Raw genomic sequence first — 22650 nt, forward strand, 5'->3', positions numbered from 1 at the left:
GTTTTGTTTACAATAAACGACAAACAAATCCTTCACCTACAATGTATCACTGTCAACCTTACAAAGCAACGATGGCTTACTCAAGTTTGATAAGGAGATCTGACATAAGTTTGAAATTCATATGTTTAGAATAAGATCGGTTGCATTAAAGATAATAAATAAATAAAAATCCAAAAAAAAAGCAAGTTTCAAACACCCAACCCCACTTTGGAGCAGGCGAGATCCTAAAAATCTCGTCTGTTATTTAGTGGACCTTAAAAAAAAATAAAAAATAAAAAAAATAAGACGGGATGATTGTTGAAGCTACATGTAGACTTCAGCGGACAACATTATATAGGAGACAGTACAAACGAGTCGTCCGGATGTAGCCATGGCCTAGCCCATTTAGCATCATTGTCGACGTATATATGATAGGCTGCTAAACAGAGCCATAAGAAGTAGCAACCTGCACCCCTTTCCTCACATCTTCTACTTATTTCCTCGGTTTCAGCCAGAATATCAGGAAACCGACACACACATATATATATTTAATAGAACTGAGAACCCAAACATACTACGCAATCCATATGTGTTTAAGAGAGATATTTTGAGAAGAAGATGAAGAATTGTGAGCTATGCAAGTCTGCTGCAAGAATGTACTGTGACTCGGATCAAGCAATCCTGTGCTGGGATTGTGATGCAAGAGTCCACACAGCAAACTTTCTTGTAGCCAAGCACACTAGAACTCTTCTCTGCCATGTTTGCCAATCTTCAACCCCATGGACGGGCTCCGGTCCCAAGCTTGCACCCACAGTTTCTGTCTGTCAGTCCTGTAGCAATACAAGAAACCATAATATCAATGGTGATTGTGATCTTGAAGATGGTGATGCGGAAAATGACAGTGAAGACAAGGGTGATCCGGATGACGATCATGATCATGATGGTAGTGATGATGATGAGGGTGATAATCAAGTTGTGCCTTTGGTTTCGAGTTCTTCTAGCAGGGAAGAGTCATCTAGTAGATTTTGCAGAGAAACAAATGATGTTCAGACCCCAAATGTAAGGTTTTCTGCTTGCACAAACTATTGAATTTTTTTTATCACAATTCATATCTTTTTCCATCAATGCCATTTGTTTTTGCATCATTTGTACTGCAGAGTCTCTGTTCTTGTCCATCTTTCCCATTTTGCATATTTTAATCCTTTTTTAGGCCGGTGAAAGATCTGAAGACCAGAGTTCCCTAAAGATCAGCCCATGGACATGACAAGGATATTGAAGAATTATTCAGCAAAAGACTGGATCTATTGCTCTTTCACTGGTTGATCTTAATTAATTTGTTATCTCCTACCAGCTTCTTGTAACAAAGTACCGTAAATGCATTAAGTCAAAATAATCAGAAATTGCCAGAAGCCAAATTTAATTATCTTGGTTCAGCCTTAATTAATTTTTTTTTTTCTTTTCATTTGTTGATATTTCTGAAAATAACCGCCTCCCCTTATGTTTATACAATAACTGAATAGGGACACAATCAAATCACTGTCAAAATACATACTGTCCAGGCGTATTAAAATTTCACATTAATGCAAGATTTCCTTGTGGACCTCTGGAATTTGGCCTCTTATGCTGTTGTCCCCTTAGACCACAATGTCGCATTGGCCTACCAATTGATGTATAATTGTGCATGAACATGGACTCTTGTTGATTAGGTATTTGGAGAATATATCTCAAAAAGTAGGTGTTGCATCAATTCCTAAAGATGCAGTCATCGATTCTCCTGAGAGTTTACAATTACATCCGTCCCAAGGTATCATTTCTAATACATCGGTGGTACTGCAATGTGGTAATGTACAATACTAATCTATTTGAGGGGACAAATCAAGTCATCTTAGCAGATCAAAGAGTTAACTAAGATCAAGTTTAAACAATTTGAAATAGAAATTCTAGATAATTTGCATCGAATAATGCAATAAGATACTTGAAATTGGATAAAAGAGCTAGAACTCAATTGTCAGACACTTGTTACAAATTCGGGAAAGATAACTAAGCCAATGACATCCGTTTGAAGAAGGAACAATTCAAATAGAATGAAGTTGTATATATAAGTCAACACAATATTATGTTATGTGTAACGCTCACTTCACATACAAGTCAACACCTTCCAAAGGGTCCAACTTGGTATCCATGCACGGCAGGATTGACCTAACACAAAAAATGATACACACTCCGCCCAAAATTTTAAGCGGGGCACGAAACCAATTCCCAAACACACAAAATTGGTCTGTCAGTATTTGAACAATAGTTATTACACACAAATTCTAACGGAAAAAAAAAAAAAAAAAGCATTACCATTCATCATATTCTTTCAATTTTTTAAATCTTATCCTTCATATTTTCAAGCACTACTCAATTACGAGGTTCAAATGAGTTTGATTTAAATAAGATCAATCCAATGCATTTAGATCAATCTTAACCTAACAAATATACTATAATTTTCCATCAATTCAGGTATGAATTTTATATTAATCATAGATCTTGGAATTTGCAATTCTCCACCTACCAACCCCCATTTTCTATATAAAAAATAGGCAAATAAAAAAATAATGGAACCGGCCATTTCATCAAGTTGTGGAGGCATTGCAATTTAGATGCCAAAATATTCTTTGATCACTTTTAGATTAACTTTATCAGATTCTAAGAGAATAAAGAAACGTAGATACCAGACCCATCCACGTGCTTAACACAAATCCCACCGTATTATTATTATATTAGCCACTTATTATCAAATTATCTATAAATTAATATCTGTTTGAACAGTAAATTAACTTTGGAACTATGAATCATAAGATGAAATGCAGATGCCAAACACCGCCACGCGCTCGTATAGTATTGTAATGGCAAGTTGATTATAAAATTACCCTACAAAATGATACCTAAGACTGACCGAGTGCATTGGTAAATTAACTTAGGAACTATGAGCAATAAGCAAGAAAACTATCGTTTGATAAACTACATCTTTTTAATTGTCAGTATAATGGGATAATGTTCGCTTCCAAAGCTAATCCTGATTTCGTACCTACAGTAAGCATGATAACAATTACCTACAAATCGTATTTTTTTACTTTTCAAAAGGAAAAATATTTGATGTCAAAACATTAGAAACTCCTAGCCACTGTGGGCGGGAGATCATTCCTACCTTCACTTATGTGTGACACCCATCACAATGATTATCCAACCTGAAAATGGTATCAAGCCTTTCAAAAATTTATAAAATGCTCCGAGGCCATCAAGGAAATTCACATCTCATTTTCAAATTTAGCTGGCTTTATCCCCAGCCTAGAGTGCCAAATTCAGAGTTCATCCCAAAACAGACAGAGAAGTCCAAGGTATTCTCTTTCTCATGTTAGGAATAGAAAAAATACTGGGCTTCCAAACCAAAATGTTTGCCATAGGGAAACCCTACATTTAGGCCAGGCTGACCAGGTCCATGGACAGCTTGGGGCTGGACATACCAGCCTGATTAGCCCATAGTGCTCGGCCCAGATGGACCAACAAAAATATTTAACGGCCAATTCTCAAATATTTGGGTCCCTCATCAAGGTCACTGCAATTTCAGATTCTGTATTGCCTTGGGAAGTCTGTATTAATCAGCATTCAAATCAAACATCAGAAAACACAAGTAGACTTTCAAACTCTCCAACATATACTCAAAACACTCAATTCTAAAATGAAAAGTATGAAGGAGCCTTTTATATAACGATCCAGCTCTACCATAACTTCCACTTGACATAATAAAGCTGGAAGAACAAGTTTGCAAAGGAAGTTTGAACTGTAACTTGCAAATATGGAAAGCAGTGCAAATCCTTTTAGGCCCTAAAACAAAGGTAAGAAACTCAAGAAAGATGATCCATCCAAACTTCGCAGGGTGAAAATACAGTTCCTGGGTGTAAGTAGAAAGAAAGACCTCAACACTACCACACTTCATTTCTCACATGGCACAAATCCACATCGAGAGAGATCATTTCACTAGCTCAGAGCCTCCCAGCCACCCTATCCCTTTTGCTCAAGAAGCCTTATCAACATCTGCATTATATGAACACTTATGAGCAAATTAGTATTTTTTCCCCAGATCAGTAAATAAAGGAATGAACACATTTATTAGAAATCCAACTAAGTATGGAGGCTAAAACATTCAAAATTAGCAAGACAGATAAAATTGGGGTCAGTGAATTATAATGAACGAAATAGTGGCTAACCAACCCATGCATAACCTCACTCATACAAAGCTAACGATAACCAATCAAGGGCCTCGTGTATGGTCTCTTTCTATAATAACTCAAAAACCGGCCAGGCATTAGCATTCTAGTACCTATATGTTCTGCAGCACGGACACTTCAACTGGAGTAGTATGTTCGCGTCCGACACGTGCCGTAGTCAATACCGATACTTTTCGGACACTCTTTCATAAGCATTTTTCATTTTTATTAAAAACATTATATATTTTTAAATCAAAATTATTATTAAATAATAAATAAGTATTCATAATTAAAAGATTTCAACAAAAAAATTAATATCAACTATAAAATTAAATTTATATTATATAAATGAAAAATTTTAAAGAATTTAATCAACATGTTGACAAAGTGTCGTGACGATACTTTTTTGAAAAATTGCATGTCAGCGTATCTGACACGTATCATGTCAGACACGTGTGTCCGTACCTATGCATTATAAACTATATGCATAGAAAATATTTGAAATGGTTTGTCATCAAAATGACGAATGAAGAAACCCAAGCAATGTTAGGGATTGTGTTGTTTTTATTTAGGTCTTGTGTGCGATACGAGTACATATCTAGAAATTGGATCATTTTTCCTAAAATTTAGGATATGGAATACGCTTAAAATGATCCAAAATTACATGACTATGTGGACACATCTTATAAACATAATTTTTTTTTAATTTTTTATTTTATAAATTCATCTACTAATAATTTTACATGCATTTTTCAGAGATATATGTATTACATATAATGGTTATAATAATATTCAACTAAAATACTATTTTTTATTATTTTTACATTTTTCCATTTTTAAAAAAAAAATTCTCAAACGCATGGGTCATCGAATTAATTGGGACATTTTGTTTCTAATGGGTCCAATACAATACATAAATAGAAATGGGTCCTCTAATTTGTTCCTTCATGATATGAAACTTTTAACTTTCGCTTCACGTTCATATCTAACATTGACCAAAGAAGGCCTAGTAATAATTCCTAATCTTATGTCCTCAATAAGGAGCATGAGTAGTGTTGACTTGCATAAGAGACTCAATTTCATTTTTAAATTGAGTTTCTAAATCACTGATCGATGTATCTTCCTCTCAGTTTGTGATTACTCCTATTTCTTTTTGTTAAAGGTTTAGATTTTCCAATCTAGTAGTCATAGTGATGAGTACATCTACTTTGGGCTATTTAGTTTAGTATTTTCTTTGGGCTTGCATTATGTATTGGGCTGGCCCAAGCATTTTATTTTGCTTTGGGCTTTGTATGATGTGTTGGGCTGGCCTAAGCCCTTTTATGCTTTGTATTGTATATATGTATGCAGTCTTTTATGTATGGACGACAGAGATTTGATAGAATGAATTGAATTGGAGTGTTGCAGAAGTTTTCTTCCTTTTCCACTGCCCTTTCTTCTCTTCTCTCCTCCTCCTCTCCTTCCTCCTCCCATGGCTGTCTTCTTTACCTATCCTGCTGCTCCCAATTTCTTCAATCAATTCTACATCACATAGCTTCAACCAACTCATTGTTTGGAACTTTAAACGATCTTAAGTTTGGCATGGTGGGTCTAAATATAGGTTTTTGCAATACTACTACATCTTGAGTTGTATTAGAAACAGATTCTTTTATCTATTTTGTCAAGGATAAATTATTTGTCTTCAATTCTATCCAATTTCTAGGCTAGTTTTAGAAGACTTTGTATACATTTGGTTTATAAACCTGTTTATAGACGGTAAAAAAGGATCAAACCAATTTTATCCGCACATTTTGTGGGGGACCCACTCATTCCTATAAATACAACCGCTGATAAACACTTCCTAAACAAGCTTTTTGGTCAGTTTTAACTGTTTTTTATAACTGAATTTAAATCGGTTAAGTTTTACAAAGCTTTCCTCCTTTCTATTTGGGCTTTAGCAAAGGCATTGGTTTCCAAGGGGTGTGGGCTCAATTGTTCCTATTAAAGACCCAATTTAATTCACCATTTAATACAGGGAATAATTACCTTGTATCTTTCCAAAAAAGAATAATATTGTTCTTGGAAAGTTTTCTTTTCTTCAGATGTGTGGCTTTCGAAAAATCATTCTGCGAATGGCTCACTATTTGCCTTCCTAAGTTCTTCCTTAATCTTTTCTGTCAATGACAAATTCCTACTTCCATTATTTGCATGGCACTAATGGACATTTATTTGGGAGGCAGTAGGAGAAATAGGAGAATTAGGTCGATTATGATAAGAGTAAATTTAACCAATGCTCATTTGAACTTTACACTTGGTTACTACTTGCTCACTCATCTTTCACGGGTTACTAAATACTCACTCATTTTTCCATATAGTTACTCATCCACCATTCGTATCTTCAAATAATTGGGCGACTTTTGCGGCAACTTTTCGACAACTTCCGACCACCAAGAATGTCGAATTTTGATACCGTTGAAAAGCTCACGATATCCTCTTCAATTATCACCCAAAATCTCCTTCTAACTCCAAGGGATTCGATCGGAAAATTGCCTTGTCGCCCAAAAATTCTGAAAATCTGCCCAAATTTTCAGATTTTTTGGGCAACTTTTAAGTCAATTTTTCGGCAATTTCCAACCATCAAAACTGCCGGATTTTGATACCGTTGGAAAGCCCACAATGTCCTATTCAATTACCACCCAAAATTTCCCCATAACTCCAAAGGATTCGATCGAAATAAACTCACAAAGTCAGCATCTCGAAAAGGCGAAAATCTGGACAGAGTTCGAAATGCTGACTTTATAGGTTTATTCCGACCGAATCCTTTGAAGTTATGGGAAAATTTTGGGTGGTAATTAAATATGACATTGTCGGCTTTCCAACGACATCAAAATCCGACAGTTTTGATGGTCAAAAGTTGCTGAAAAATTGCCTTAAAAGTCGCCCAAAAAATCTGAAAATCTGAGCAGATGTTCAGAATTTTTGGGCGACTTTTAAGGCAATTTTTCGATCGAATTCCTTGGAGTTATAGGGAGATTTTGAGTGGTAATTGAAGAGAACATCATGGGCTTTCCAACGATATCAATATTCGACATTCTTGGTGGTTGGAAGTTGCGGCAAAAGTCACCAATTATTTGAAGAAACGAGTGGTGGATGAGCAACTATATGGAAAGATGAGTGAGTATTCAATAACTCGTGAAAGATGAGTGAGCAAGTAGTAACCAAGTTTAAAGTTCAGTGAGCATTGGTTAAATTTACTCATTATGATAAACTATGGTAAATATTCAACATTTTTTTTTAAGGGAAGTGGAGGCGCCAATCCTTGAACCCTTGACCTTGGTTGTGGAAACATCATCTTTAACCAACCAAGACAAGGTGAATTGGTACCCACAAGTCCTGGTAAAGTAGAAGTAGACCTTCTACAATGAGTTTCAGATTTCTTTTCAAATTCTTATACTCAATCTAGCTTTTCATCCACATTAAAAATAATAATAATAATAATAAATAAAATAATAAACTTCAACATTCTGCTTCAGGAATTTGAACTACTTGTTCAACTTTCCTATTTTCAACTGGAGATGGTTCCATTACTCCTACTAAAGCCCATTGATCTGGGAGGTCAACATCCTTCCAAGATATGGCTTAAGTTTGAACAATGTTAGATTTATAAATATTACTTTCAGCCATAGTATTATTAGCTCCTAAATTGCTAACTCTTTTAGCATTTGTACTCATAGTAGTCATGACCTTGTAGTAAACTCTGTAGGTAACAGCTGTATGTTTTACTTAAGGCCTTTATTTTGTGACTTTTGGATTCAACATCTAAAATATTTTGATCTTTTTAAAAAAATAGAAAATTGGGGAAAAAAAATATAATTTTAACTGGTCCACTGCGCAAACTAGTCTCAATTAGACCAAGTAAAGAACCTGAAAAAATTAGATGCTGCAGCCTTTAGGCTACCAAAGTACAGGTGTTTAAACCTTCTTTAGTTAAATATTTTAGTGCAATTTGCGGCAACCCTATATGAAGGAACTTATATTATCCTTTTAATTAACTATTCCAGGATCATATAACCTAAGAGTTTCTTAATCCTGTATAACAGATACTGTTTGTTCAATGTTTTTGTAACTCCTTTAGATTTCAGATTAAAAGTAGAAGTCTGATAAACTACATTCTTACTGACACTAGGTAGGTGCCAGTTTCATAAATAATCTTCTGTTTCAGAAGAGACCACCTCTGTAGCATTCTTTAAGAATGCTTTTATTAATGCTCCTGAAGATGAAATTGCTTCTAAACCAAATAGAATGTTCTTATTAATGTTCCTGAAGATGAAGCGGCTTCTAAATCAAATACTATAGCATTTATATCAATAATATTATAACATTTAATAGAAAGAGGAGTAGAACATGATCTCACGTCCATCAACCTCCCTTCAGTGGGATCATGCCCAACATCAAAGCAAAAGAAAAAATTCAGCTAAAATGATTTAGCTCTAGTTTCACCATAGGCCTGCAGAACATATTTAGTCTCATTCCACTCTCATGTATATGGCAGTTGTCTGTCCACATGTAAGATATTTCGTTTCATACTCATATTTTGACAGTGCAGTAGACTTAATGACAAATGCGCTATGTTATGCTACTTCAATTTTGTTACATCAGGTCACCAGTTAAGTATGCTGCAACAAGTATCTATGTCTAAAGCAACTACAGTAAACTTGTTTCGGATACGATTATTCCAAATTTTTTCTTATTTCCTAACATTCTTTAAAACAGCACCCACACATTACCTTTGTTCTAGTGCTAGTTACATATAACAAGATTACAGTTCATGTTCAATCCTATAATTGGAGTAAATATTTAATCATAAATAATTGTTGAAGATTTTCTAAACACTGGATATAATCTTTTATCATATAAATCTAGTAGCAAACATGCATCATATAATATCATGTACAGCCACCTTCATATAAGTTTTGCCAAACATAACTGACATACGGCAATATTAGTTTTGTTGACCTATTTTCAAGTTATACGGACAAAATCAAGCTGTAAAGCATATAACTTTTCAGCAATTAACTTCGGAAAAGTCATTTTGTTAGGGTTAAGAACTCATGTAAGTCAGAATCTGTTAAAAATAATTAAAAGAAAACCACGTATATATTTAATAATCACATACGGCAGTCACTTTATACTTCAAACTTCCCAACGGAGTCAAGTCAATAACAAGCACAAATTTCAGAACACAAGTCCTGGTGCGGAAGCAAAATTGATTCAAGGAGAAAGTTGAAAAACTCGAAAATTTAAGGAGAATAATTTGATATAATGAATTGGTTATTGAAAAAATGTACAAAGCCTATGTCTATATGGGCAAATTAATATCTTAATCCTAATAGCTTAAGTAAATAAGTAATTAAGACCTACAAAATAAGTAGTCAAAAAGATAATCAAAAGAACGAAAAACCCTGATCTAATCCAGAAATAAAATCCTAATACAACAATAAATAATTAATATCTTGTAATAGGATTTTCCTACATCAATGCACCACTTGACAAAAACTTGTCATCAAGTTTGTTGAAGAAGAGAAAATTAATCAAGAGGAAAATACTTTAAAATTTTTGCCCGGTAATTGTAAGGACTAGAACCTAGTTGGGACTCGAGAAAAAATATCTAGCCACCTATTGTTGTGTCCTAGTGTCACACACTAAGAGTGCTTCTCTCCCAATACGACATGGCAAGGTCGCCAACAGCTAGGCGTATGGCCTATTTTATCAAATAGTGCACTAATGATGTGATCATATGCATGTATTGTCTAGCATCATACGTATAAGCGTGCATGTGTGCCAATTGTTTCAAATTTATTGGCTTAAGCATGAGGAGAAGGCTACCATGAGGTGTGGAACCTCGAGGACCAGACTTACAGCCTACGATAGTTGGTATTAGAGAGGGACTGCTCAAATGTGCATTGTTGGTTGCGGGAGATCATTGATGTGGGTTCTTGAAAAATGATTTTGGATCACGGACCGAGTCGACAAGCAAGTGGAATTGATGAAGACAGCTTTGGGGATGGTGGATAAGAAAGGCAGGAGTTGTGCGAATAGGCCTATGTGCTTTGGCAAGTTTGTTTCATTTCATGAAGAGCACATTGCAGAGCACGATGATGGAGATTGTGTCATTGCTTCGACATGTGCGTGGCACTGCGACAAAGGCTATCCATACGAAGAAATAATACTTGTGGAACATATGGTGGAGGTTGGTGTCAGAGGCAATACGGAGTTACTACCGGCAAATGTGCAAGGAAGTACTGTGTGGATACGGGATACCCGTCCCTGAGGGGATGGTGCTACCATGGAGAGGAATGCGTGTTTATGCGAAGATCACTTTTCAATACGTGGGTGTAAGAGACTTCAAATGGGAGAATATCATGCATCGAGAGTGGTCCTCTCCCCATATGACACAACAAGGTCGCTAATAGCAAAGCACATGGTCTATGTGAACATGTGCGAGTATTATCTAGTATCCTCTTTATACGGATGCATGTCTACCAGTAATTTCGAGCTTGCTAGCCTAAGCATGAGGAGAATCTACCATGAGACATGAAATCCCAAGGGCCAAACTTGCGATCCGTGATACCTGAACTCATTGAAGCGACTAATATTCATAGCAGTTAAAATTTACAATTTTTTGTCGACAGCATTTTCTAACATATCCATTTTCTGTTATTTGTAATAGGATTATCCTACATCAAGATCCCATACAAAATAATAATAATAAATAAATAACCATGCAATGTCCATCTAGCATTTTCCACAGAAACAGCCACCTTAAGTTTTGGTTCCACTCAAGTCGGAAAAATCTGACAATCTCGGTTACATACATCTCCTTCTCTTCCAATTTTCTCCTACTAGGTCATCTCCTTCATTAGTCCAGTCATATCTTTTTTCCATTATAATTCATGTAATAGTGATCTTCCCCTTCAAGTAATTTTTACACAATGCTAAACATATTGTTCATCTTCTTCAGTAAGCATTAATTTTTCTCTGAGGGTTGCAAAACTCGATCACCAGTCATATTCAAGGTGAGCAAACTTTATCATCATTTTCAGTGTTATTTTTATTATTGCTGCTATCAAATATTCTTTCTGGGTTAAGTAATTATATTCCATCATAGGTTGCTAAAAGATTCCACGTGAGAGTGGTCCATCATTCAGGGAGCAATTTTTTACTTCTATATGGATGCAGAAATTCTCCAGCAAACAAATGAGATGGGCAAAACAGATCATGGAAGAAAAAATAGATGAGAATCTCCACAATTTGCCCAACAAAAGAAACAGATCTATTGCTTATCTGCACATTAAATTGTTCGATACAAGCACTAACGATTCAACCAGCCAAAAGGTAGTTCACAAACTCAGACATGAGTTGCAAAGATCTGGCGCACATTTCTAGGGGTACTAGATAATCATTTGAATGAATTCAAATAAGATATAGCCTTCCAGAATGAAAATGTCAACTCCAATGTCTACTAAAAATTGTGAACAATTAGAATATTAGTGACTTTCCATTTAAATACATATAAGAATTTATATAATAAAATGTTATAAAGTTTTACTTGGATAGTAAACTTACACAAATATTCTTTTTAATTCAAAATTAGAACCAGGAGTGACAATAGCATAAATGAAGTTTTTGCGAGAGAAAATAAAAAAGTAACAATTAAATCATGAATCACTACTAAAATTACACCAAAATTCTATTTTTACCCAGGGAAAAAGCAATGATAAAAAACCATTCGCCGGGCCAACAATTACAGAACTGTTTATGAATGGCATCATAGTGGGAGATCACCTTATGTGAAAAGGTCAATGAATGCTAGAGGTATTAGATATATCTTTTAACAAATGGGAGGAGGTAGACTACCCTATCAGAATAACATAGTCAAATGTAAAGGTCATGTCACCATATGCAGTTTGAATAGAGAAGGCTACCTAAGGCCAGCATGCATTTCAAAGAAACCTAATCTGGAAGTTACAGAAACAGTTGCCAGCTGCATAATTAAATGAGCACTGAATTTTGAAACTAACCACGATACAAAACTACCAATGCACTTAATGCTCAGTGATCCAATTTATCCAGAAGCTAAGAGATAAAAAAAACTTAACTATTTAGATCCTAATTCCTTAACTTGAACATGTTAACACAACTTCATTGAGCATTCAGGGAAGCTTCCTAAAATCTATGTCAATGCAGTGCATTTTACTCAGGGAAAGAAAAGATCCAATTGAATAAGGAAGCAATAATCATTGCAAAAGAACCCTAGACATACCGACCTGGGGATTTTAAATAACATGCCACAGAAATTATATTCTATAACAGTAACAGATGCACATGTAAATTTTGCCCAGATAAAAAATATAGATTGTATTTATTTTTCTAACACTTCTTGGCATATCGGGCATGGACATGGTCTCAAGTAAGTACAGACAAAAGATGATATTGAGAAAGAAAATCAAATAAATGAACGACTTAACTCCCACTTCCATCAAAATCCAAGTCATCCAATTTTCCATGAAAACCAATCTCTCAATCCACTTATGAACTCCAGCAGGAGAAATCCTTTTTAAACTATAGACACAAACTTTCAATAAATCAACAGTTAACTATCATAAAACCACTCTTCAAACTTATTTTGTCCTCTCTTATCTCCTTCCCTCCATCTCTTATTTAGTGCAATATTAAAAGACAAAGTTATAAAATCTATATTCATCATCACAAGACCAACAAGCTCTCAATTCCATTCCATAAATTCGAAACAAACAAAAAACAAATCATATTTGAAGCTAATGCTTATAGACTGATATGCATTATCAAGTCATACCGCTAGTCTTGTCCAAAGCATCATGATACACGGGCTCCTCCTCTGGCACTGGATGAAGCCCCTCAACATCCTTTCTTGCCTTAGTCGAACCCTCACTGTCACTACCAGTATTAGCAGAGCCTCCATCTTTCTCGTCCGGAGACCTCACCACGACCACAGGGCATACGCAATGATTCACACAGTAATCACTGACGCTCCCAAGCATCCCTTTGGTGTGCCTCCTGGTTGCCCCAAAACCCCGGCTCCCCATGATCACTGCACTCAGTCCCAACCTCTCCACCTCCAGGCAAAGCCTTTCCTTCATGTCGTGGTCCTTCACTATGTGAATCTTGAACGGAATATTGGCCTCCACCAGCGGCTGCACCAAATCATTCGCCTTAGAGGTAGTAAAATTATCGAACTCATCCTCCAGTTTCTGCTGGGACTTTTCATCCATGGCTGTGGTGATGTCGACAGAAAGATCAATGGCACCCCAATCGGCACCATACAGGACGGATGTGGCTCGAACGTGAAGGAGAAAAACTGAGTCCCCGGGACGGAGATAATTCTGAACGGCCCACTTGACGGCAAAGGCACTCTCGTCGCTAAGATCGACGGCGATCGCGATCTTGCGATTGGCCCCAGAGATGGGTGTCCCGGAAGGAAAGCGTGGCGAAGCTGGTTGATGTAGGGTCGCAGACGGTACGCGTTCGGTTTCTGCCGGCGGTTTCTTGGGTGATGCCATGCAGTGAAATTCAATTGTGTATGATATTATTTGTTTAATTTTTCAAGAATAAAGTGGGTTGTGAGGATTTGAAGAGTATAATTGCTTTTCACTGAGGAATAGAAGATTTGATAGTTGAGTGTGAACTTTCGTATTTGTTGGACTGCTGTCGTAATCGTGTTCTGGGACTGTTGGTTTCACGGGGGTGCGGTGGAGACGGGAATATTGAATAAGGTTAGGATGGGTATGTCTTGGGTGGTGCCGGGTGCACTGAAATTCTCCTATTCTTTAGTAATGGGCATGTTTGAGCGAAGTTTATTTTAAATAATAAACAAAGAAAAATGAGTGAATGATAAATGGACTATACATATGTATTAAGGGGCAGAGTCGAGGATTTTGTCCAGTATGGACATAGTCTTAGATATCGGTTACAGTGATTTTTTTTGCCAAAATTAATCTTAGAATGAAAAGAGCTTCACATGATCTTGAGAAATCCCGATGCACGAGGAAATATGAGATTTTAAAAAACTACAATAAGATTTTTTAAATTACAAAACTATTATAACTTTGATGCAATATTCATATAAAGATGGAAATGAATACTCCAAAAGGTTTTAAGGATCGAGATTGGGATGAAATGGGAAATGATATTTTTGGATTAATCCAAATATGAACTCTGATTGTAGAGGTGTAAGGATTTGACTAGAGTTAAACCCCACTAGATCATTTAAAATTAAAAAGGACATTTTTTATCCAATCAGAGTATTGTTTTCTTCCAATTTAATAAATTTATATACACATACATATGCGTATACACATTTGTATATAATCTCTTCCTCACACCATCCACCCTCAACTGACTATGGAAGAACTTACGGAAATGGTAATATATGGACACGTTGTTAATATTTGAATACAAGTCTGGTATTAAATTGACTCGTTAAGATTTGGTCTTTTTTGAACAATGTTCTAAATTATTGGATTGTAATATATAAATAACTTCCTCCAAAATTATGTCTTCAAAGTTTAAACATCGGGAAATTATCTAAACAGCCTATTTAGATTTGTCCTTTCCCTTGTCCTGGCCTTTCTTTGCTTCAAGCTTGGCTTGAATTCAAGTAATGGTCGTTGCCTTTGCTTTTTCCCTTTTTTCCTTCTCTTCTTCGTTTGTAGCTACCGCAAGTTTCATCGTCGACAACATAAAACTACTCCTACTTAAGCCTTGTTCCAGAGCAAGTAGATTGGACTTTTCCGTATCAAGCCCAAAGTCTAGTACAAGTTGATGCTTACACTGGCTTCTATGTAGCTCCGTCACTGTGTATTTCTCAAAATATCTTAATAAAAAATGACTTGAATATTTATAAACAACTCAAAAACATGAATCAGGTGTAGAATTATTCTCTATTTATCTACCAGACCGTCAAGTATGTGTCATGAATAAACTCAATTTTCAATTAAGTTATTTGCTTGTTTTCATAGTTTTAATTTGAAAAAAGTGTTCAACGATGGAACAATTTTTCGAATTAACTTTTAAAGATATTGAAACTTTTATATACATAATACAAAACCAATAAGGTTAAACCCTTTTACTAGGGCCACATAGACCTTGGTAATGCCAAGGGGTAATGTAGCAGGGTTCACATTCATAAGATTATTTGTGTATTATAGATGAAAGCATAACAAATCAATGCATCAATCAATCTGTTTATGGTGATTAACACATTGTGCTGTGAGCCAAGTTGTTTGGGCACCTTTCACATGAGGATGAAGAGGCAATAATACTAGAGTCCTTCTTGTTCACACGTGTGAAGGAAATCGTTAATGAGATTTTTTAGCACGAAGCATTGTAGGTCAATCTCCAAAAGATTGCCCGCGTCAAATGCTTTAATTATTTTAGAGATTGCTTCGCTTCAAAGTCATTGTATAAGACTTATAGCTTCGCTTCATATAAGTGATGGGGTTGCCCATAAACTAACATCTTTATCTACAAAAACTATATTTGATAGTTTAGAGTAAATTCATTTCTCTATATCATGCAGTTCACGAAGACAATCATTAATAATATGCAATATTTGATGTTTAAAAAAAAATCTATAATATATAATTTCACTCAACATTTGCCATTTGACTCATTTTAATTGGAGGATTTTCCCATTTATAAAGGCGTAGAAAGAAATCAATATAGAAGCTTTGCATTCCTTGATGTTGAGATAAATGTAGTTGGTAAACATAGAACAATGGTCAATGAGCAGGGAAATAAAGAATATAGGAATAGCATGCAAGTTCGAAGAAGAGTTTACTCGAATGTAATACTTTTTGGTGTGAATGGGAAAGAGAACGAGACAATGAGACAAAAAGAAAAGACAAATGAAGGAATTCTCTCTGACTATCCAAAGAGGCAATTCAAGATATCGATGCTATAAATCCTTCTTTTTGTATTTTTCCTCTTTTATCCCATTCTCTCAACGATTTATTTTCTTTAAATGATAAGGGTAAAGTTGGATTTTTAAACTAGAGAACAGGTGTCGGTGCCTAAACGAATCGATTTCACGGACGTCCCTGTAGATGAAAACGCTCTCTCTGACCAAAAATTCCAGTCAGAAAAGGAAAGTTCTATCCATTTCAAGAGACACGTATACATATTACTCACAGTAGGTCACCGCCTGTGAAATTATCAATCCAACACGAGCCGTGGAAAAATCGAATAAAATCCTAGGGTTTCTACGATCCCTAAATTTCCCAATCAAATCCTGTCTTTCTTGATTGTTAATATTTCTTCCAAAATATGCCTCAAAGACACTCGAAGAACAACAACGATTTAGCTTTCTTTACGTACGATGAGAAGAAGAAGCTCGGGTATGGTACCCAGAAAGAAAGACTCGGCAAGGACTCGATAAAACCATTCGATGCTTGCAGTCTGTGCTTGAAGCCATTTATTGATCCCTTGTCTTGCCAGAAAGGCCACGTCTTTTGCAAAGAATGCATTTTCGAATGTCTTTTGGCCCAAAAGAAAGACATTCAAAGGTCCTGGTTGTTTTTATTTTTATCTCGTGTAGTTTTGATTTTTCGATTTATTATTTATTATTTTTTATTTTTTTTTTGGCGTAACTTCTGCTGTCAAATTTTCATATCAATTTAGTTATTACGCGAAGCATAAGGATTTTATATCCACATGAACTTATAAATTGGTCAAGAAAAACCAGTGGTTCTGTTGATTAAATGATTCATTTAATTTGGTCTTGGATTTTTTGATTATGTATCGAGACTAACTGGGAAAGGTCTATGTGAAGAAATGTGATGGGTTTTGTGAACTCCTGGATGTATTGAGTTTAAGAGGTCTTAGAAGCTTAATTGAATGTGGGGTTTTGGAATTGGAACTCTTTCAGTTGAGAGCAGACTCTGATTCTTTTCATTAATCGGGAAATGTCTTAGGAAGAGTGAATTGAACGAAGTAGCACAGAAACTGGATGGTGCCAGTTAGCATTTCTAGCCCTTGTTTGATACCCATTTTTCTCAAAATACATTTTCTCCCTCTTTTTTTCAAACACACATTCTTCAATAAAATAATATTACACGCAAAACTAAAAAAATTTCTTAATTCTTAACCGCGCGTTCTTCATCAATTAACTATTTCAAAATGCATTCTTATTAAAAAAAAAAAAAAGGGAAACAAACAGGGTCCTAATATAACAGTGAAAAAACTTCCCTTTCTAACTGAAATGATGGCACTTTGTATGTTCTGTTTTTGAGTTACCTAGTAGATACAACAAAGCACGTTGTGCTGTAAGACATCGTTAAATGGTTAGTGGAGAATGCAATGGATGCAACCACATTATCGTATGCTGTTCCGTGCATAATATGCAAAGAGTAGGTCCATACCCAAGTAACCTTTTGACATTCTATGCAAGGACTTAACTAATTATGGTCCAACTGTCATTAGACCTAAAAACTCTGTTGGTATCTCAAGTTTAGTTTTTCTTATCGTTTTTTAATTAAGGGAAAATGTTTTCGAATGGTCCTGAATAGCATTGTATTTCTTAAGAGAGAAAACTTTATCTTGGATGCTTTATTTGCACGTTTTCATGTGCTGTATGATAGAACTTACAATTATTTCAGATCTTACTTGAAATAACTTTCGATTCTGTAGTCATAGTTCCCCTTCCACATGATATGTGGCAGCTTGGTGAATCTAGTAGCTAAATACTATGTTGAAATGAATTTACTGTCTTTGCAGTTTGTGCCACTTGTTTTACAAGTTACTGGAGAAATAAATTTGGGAGAGCTACTTGTAAATCATATTTCCTCTTTTTCACCTGCGTTCAGGTGGAAGACTTTAAATGACTTTATTTGCACGTTTTCACAGGGTGTATGATAGAACTTACAATTATTTCATATCTTACTTGAAATAACTTTAGATTCTGTAGCCATTGTTCCCCTTGTACATGATATGTGGCAGCTTGGTTGAACTAGTAGCTAAATAGTATGTCCAAATGAATTTATTGTCTTTGCAGTTTGTGCCACTTGTTTTACAAGTTACCGGAGAAATAAATTTGGGAGAGCTACTTGTAAATCATATTTCCTCTTTTTCAGCTGCGTTCTGGTGGGACACTTCAAGTGATATTTCTATTAACATTACGTCTTTTAGTTTATCTATTTATCTAGATGTTGTACTAAAGTGCAGAAAGATAGCGGCCCATGCTGGTCAGCAGAAGCAGGAAAAAGAAGAGGAAGAAGAGAAGTTGATGTTGCAGAAAGCCCGAGATCTCGATGCATTTGATCAACAGAACCATGGGGCAGTACCGCAGTACAATGATAAGAACTTCAACAGGGACAAAAATGGTTTCCATGGGGCTAACAGTGTGAAGGCCACATCATATGAAGAGGAAGCACTCCGCACAATGAAAGCATTTTGGCTGCCGTCTGCAACTCCAGAAGCTCCTGCAAAAGTAGAGGTCCCATTGACTGACACAATCTGTCCAGAAGGAAAGGAAAAACTCAGAATGAAGACGCTTTTCCCTATCTACTTCACAGAAGATGCCAGCGTACAAAAGAAATCTAGTTCTCTTGATAAGAGCTACATCTGTCCCAGCTGCAAGGTCACACTTACAAACACGCTGTCACTTGTGGCCTTGAGTTCTTGTGGTCATGTTTTTTGCAAGAAATGCGCCGAGAAATTCATGGCTGTTGATAAGGTCTGCCTAGTCTGCGACAAGCCATGCAAAGAGAGGAATCTGGTCAAGTTGGAAAAGGGAGGAACTGGTTTTGTAGCCCATGGAGATCATCTTGAAGCAACTGACTTTAAGCATTTAGGAAGTGGTTCAGGGCTGGGGCTTGTAAGACCTGCAATGAAGACTTGATTTTGCTGAGTGATTCATTTTCAGTTGCATATATATCACTCTTTAAATTCCATTGACATCAATGCTTCATATAATCTGTAGCTGCATCTATGTTGTTTTATTATCTTAACTGTGATGTAGTAGTGTTTGAAATGCATCTTTTGCTGGGCTTGATTTACGTTTGATGTGGCCAACTGAAAAGCAGCAAACACTTTACATTTCTCAACTGCATAAACTTCCCTCGTAAATGTGCTGAGAACTCATCCATTTTGAGGCATTGAATGCTAGTATTTATATTGATTCAAACTATGTAAAATCTTTGTTGAGTAATGCTTATGTGACAGGTGATGATCATCACTCTAAATGGATAGCCAGCTCTATTTATTTTTGTTGCGTGTATGCTGTTGTATGGTTCCCAAAAATTACCATTCTTATGATACGTTTGATTTAATTTCTCAGACTTGTGGCTTGACTAATATGATAGAAGGGCTTTTTAATCAGGATGGGCAGGTTTGGAAACCTATTTGTACAATTTATAAAAGGGAATTATGCTTCATGTTTCGCCTAGTCATGACATGGTTTTATAAAATGGATTTCAGTCTGTCTTCAGATAGCCTGTTACTTTGTATGCATGTCTTCCAAACTGGCTTTCTTGTCTCCGTGCAGCAACTATACCATTACTCTGAATTGAGTCGTTTAATACTAATTTGATTCTTGAGCGCTCTGTTAGGACATTATTTTGACTACAAGAACCTTTTGTGGATCAAGTTCTCGCCCTTCATCCTTTTGTTGGGCTGACTTCAATTAACGGGAAAATCTCAAAAATGTTGACATTTTTTCAAAATAGTTAATTGTCAGAGCAACATTAGGTTTTTGAGTGGCTTAGCCCCCTTTTGGCCGTTGTTAATTTAATTTCATTTTTTCTCTTATTTTTAATTACACAATTTTTAATAAAATAATATTATGTGTTAATCGAAAATTTTTCCTTCTTTTTCGATCACTAATTCTTCAAAAAAATACTATTTCACCTATTTTAATTTTTGGGGGGGGGGGGGGGGGGGGGGTTTTTTTTTTTTTTATTTCAAAATTTTGGGGGGGGAGGTGCTTATTTTATTTTAATGCTCAAGATTGTGTTGTAATTGATTAATTTCAGCAAGTTTTAGAGACAGGAACTTTTGTTTATACTAGTCAACGTTGCACGTTATTATGAAATGTTTTATAAGCACCGTAAAGGTAATATTTGAATATGCGTGAATGTTAATTAATTTAGAATTACTATCATGGAATATATACGTAACAATGAATGTGAATTCATTTATTTAATTTTCAATTAAGTAAAATTGGATGTTAATTAGTATACATGAATATTAATAATGAAATGTATTCTTGAATGGGAAATTATAATTAACTTTCAATTAGAATTAATAACACTGAATATTAATTAATTGAGAATTAATAACAGGAAATTCGAAATCACACAGGTTAAATGAATTTGTCAAATATACACGTATATTGATAGTAGTTAAATACTTAAATAAACTAAATACATATTGAAAAACGAAAAGTAAAGTATTATTGAAATAATTAAATTATAATAAGACTAAAATCGTCTAAAAAATGATTTTTAATAAATTATATTATATATTAGAGATTGTGTCCTTCAGCAGAAATGAAGTCGTCTTATCTAGGATTTTGAGTGTAATTTCGTCTGCTGTTGAAATTTTTGGGTGAATTTGGGTGGCTTCGAATATATCTAGTTTTGAGTTCTTCAATTGTATGAAGTTTCTGTGTTGCTTATAAAGAGGCTCACTTATGAAGTCCTTCTCTTTAACTTGTGGCTTGACAAGCTTAGCCAGCATCATTGGGTTCTGTTAGCTTCTGTATAGCTAATTCCGAATTCTTCAATTCAGAGCATGGAGTTTCTCTGTATTACTTCGAACAAGGTCTCGCTTTTTATAACACGACCTTCTCTAGCTCCTAGCCAGAGTCAGTCCCGATCCTGAGGCTAGGCAAATGAGGCCTATGCCTCAGGGCCAACATCTTGGGAGGCCTCACTTTGGGCCTAGAAATTTATTTATTTATTTATTTATTAGTTGAACTTGAACCAGACCTAGTGATGCAGAAATGCAGCCCACAACTTCAAGCCCAAATCCAATCCAATGCCCTTAGCCTTAGTCCAATTACCCAACTATATATATATATATATATATATATATATATATATACATACATTGCATTTACGATGATTTTGAGAGGGGGAGCCCAATTTTTAGACTTTGCCTCGGGCTCCGACAATCATAGGACCGACCCTGGCCAGAGTCTTATGTTTAGACGATGCTCAGATACTGATTATTAGGATGTGGTCTTTATCCTTTCCTGGAAAAGCTTCCATATCTTTCTTCTAATTAATTACCCATTTTGATGGCAAAAATAGAAGTCCTCTAAGGCCGTTGCTATAAAAATATTAAAATATATATATATACACAAAAGAAAAGTAGTAACATTTATTTCTTCTTTTTACCCCCTTTTTAAAACATTTTCTTCTGCATTTTTAATTTAATATTTGGAGAAAGAACGCCTACTGAGGCTTCACAGGTAAAGTCGTATGTCTAAACAGCGCTTAATGTACATGTAGCAAGGTCCATTATTCAATCTCCTCCGTTTCTTGGTGCAGTCTCTTTTGAGAATTACATGATTTCAAGTACTGGTATTATTGCTCTCAGATATTGTGCGTTGGAAGTCAATGATTCATTGCGCGCAAGCAATCTAACCACCTCTCCTGCAATAGCACAATGAAATTAATCTCATTAGCAAAAATAGCAAATTAATCTCATGAACAGAATTGATTAATACTAACCATCTTTCACAATTAAATGTGCTGATATGTGCACAATTTTTAAATATTGAGTTCGACGAATCTCGGAACTCAAATTGAATAATATGCTCACACTTGAGAGGTTAATATGTGTATAATTTATAGTATCTTACTTGATTTATGTATTGACAGGATGAAATTTTGTCTTTAAACGAAGAAAACTTGAGTGGAATTAAGTCTTGAGTCGCACAGAGAAGCGCTGAGGCTGCGATTGTCGATGGTTTATACTCCAGAAGCTTTAATTCTGGAATTAAAAATCAAAACAATATTAGTCACTATCAAGCTTATCATTTTTCTTTTGAAAAGTAGATAATTACCATGCTGCGAATCAAGGATGATATATGAAGCTCGTTGTTTGAGAGCCACGATTAATGAAGAATCATCGATTCAGAGAGAGAGATGAAGTAATTGAGAAATGAGAAAGGTGTGATGGATCGCATTCTCCATCCCAGAGCCTCCAAAATGATAGCCTCCATTCGCTGGGTTGAATGTCCATCGAATTCAAAACCCTTTTGTCTCTGTTTCAATGGAAATTATGCATTAATTTTGGCATTCTTAACTTACGCAATATTCTCATCATGTGATATTTTGTGTACCTGTAAATCGGAGATTGAATTTGCTAAATTGCAGTTGTTCATCTTCTAAGCGAG

At 35.3% G+C, this 22650-nt stretch overlaps 3 protein-coding genes across 3 annotated transcripts; 2 read left to right on the plus strand and 1 right to left on the minus strand.

Annotated features, from left to right (window-relative positions):
- Nucleotides 1-364: 364 nt before the first annotated feature.
- Nucleotides 365-1406, plus strand: LOC111382444 (zinc finger protein CONSTANS-LIKE 2-like). The gene is made up of 2 exons (XM_023006422.1): nt 365-1038; nt 1190-1406. The coding sequence occupies exons 1-2, from the start codon at nt 598-600 to the stop codon at nt 1241-1243; spliced, it is 495 nt and encodes a 164-aa protein (XP_022862190.1). The 5' UTR covers nt 365-597; the 3' UTR covers nt 1244-1406.
- A 2171-nt stretch (nt 1407-3577) lies between these two features.
- On the minus strand, nt 3578-14057 carry LOC111382440 (universal stress protein PHOS34-like). Its single transcript, XM_023006417.1, has 2 exons — nt 13087-14057; nt 3578-4059 (listed from the first exon to the last, which is right to left on the minus strand). The coding sequence occupies exons 1-2, from the start codon at nt 13808-13810 to the stop codon at nt 4040-4042; spliced, it is 744 nt and encodes a 247-aa protein (XP_022862185.1). The 5' UTR covers nt 13811-14057; the 3' UTR covers nt 3578-4039.
- A 2322-nt stretch (nt 14058-16379) lies between these two features.
- On the plus strand, nt 16380-19489 carry LOC111382439 (E3 ubiquitin-protein ligase CSU1-like). The gene is made up of 2 exons (XM_023006416.1): nt 16380-16813; nt 18471-19489. Exons 1-2 carry the CDS (start codon nt 16575-16577, stop codon nt 19144-19146), a joined length of 915 nt encoding a protein of 304 aa, XP_022862184.1. The 5' UTR covers nt 16380-16574; the 3' UTR covers nt 19147-19489.
- The last annotated feature ends 3161 nt before the right edge of the window (nt 19490-22650 follow it).

Source organism: Olea europaea, unplaced genomic scaffold, assembly GCF_002742605.1.
Source record: "Olea europaea var. sylvestris unplaced genomic scaffold, O_europaea_v1 scaffold2500, whole genome shotgun sequence".
NCBI lineage: Eukaryota > Viridiplantae > Streptophyta > Magnoliopsida > Lamiales > Oleaceae > Olea > Olea europaea.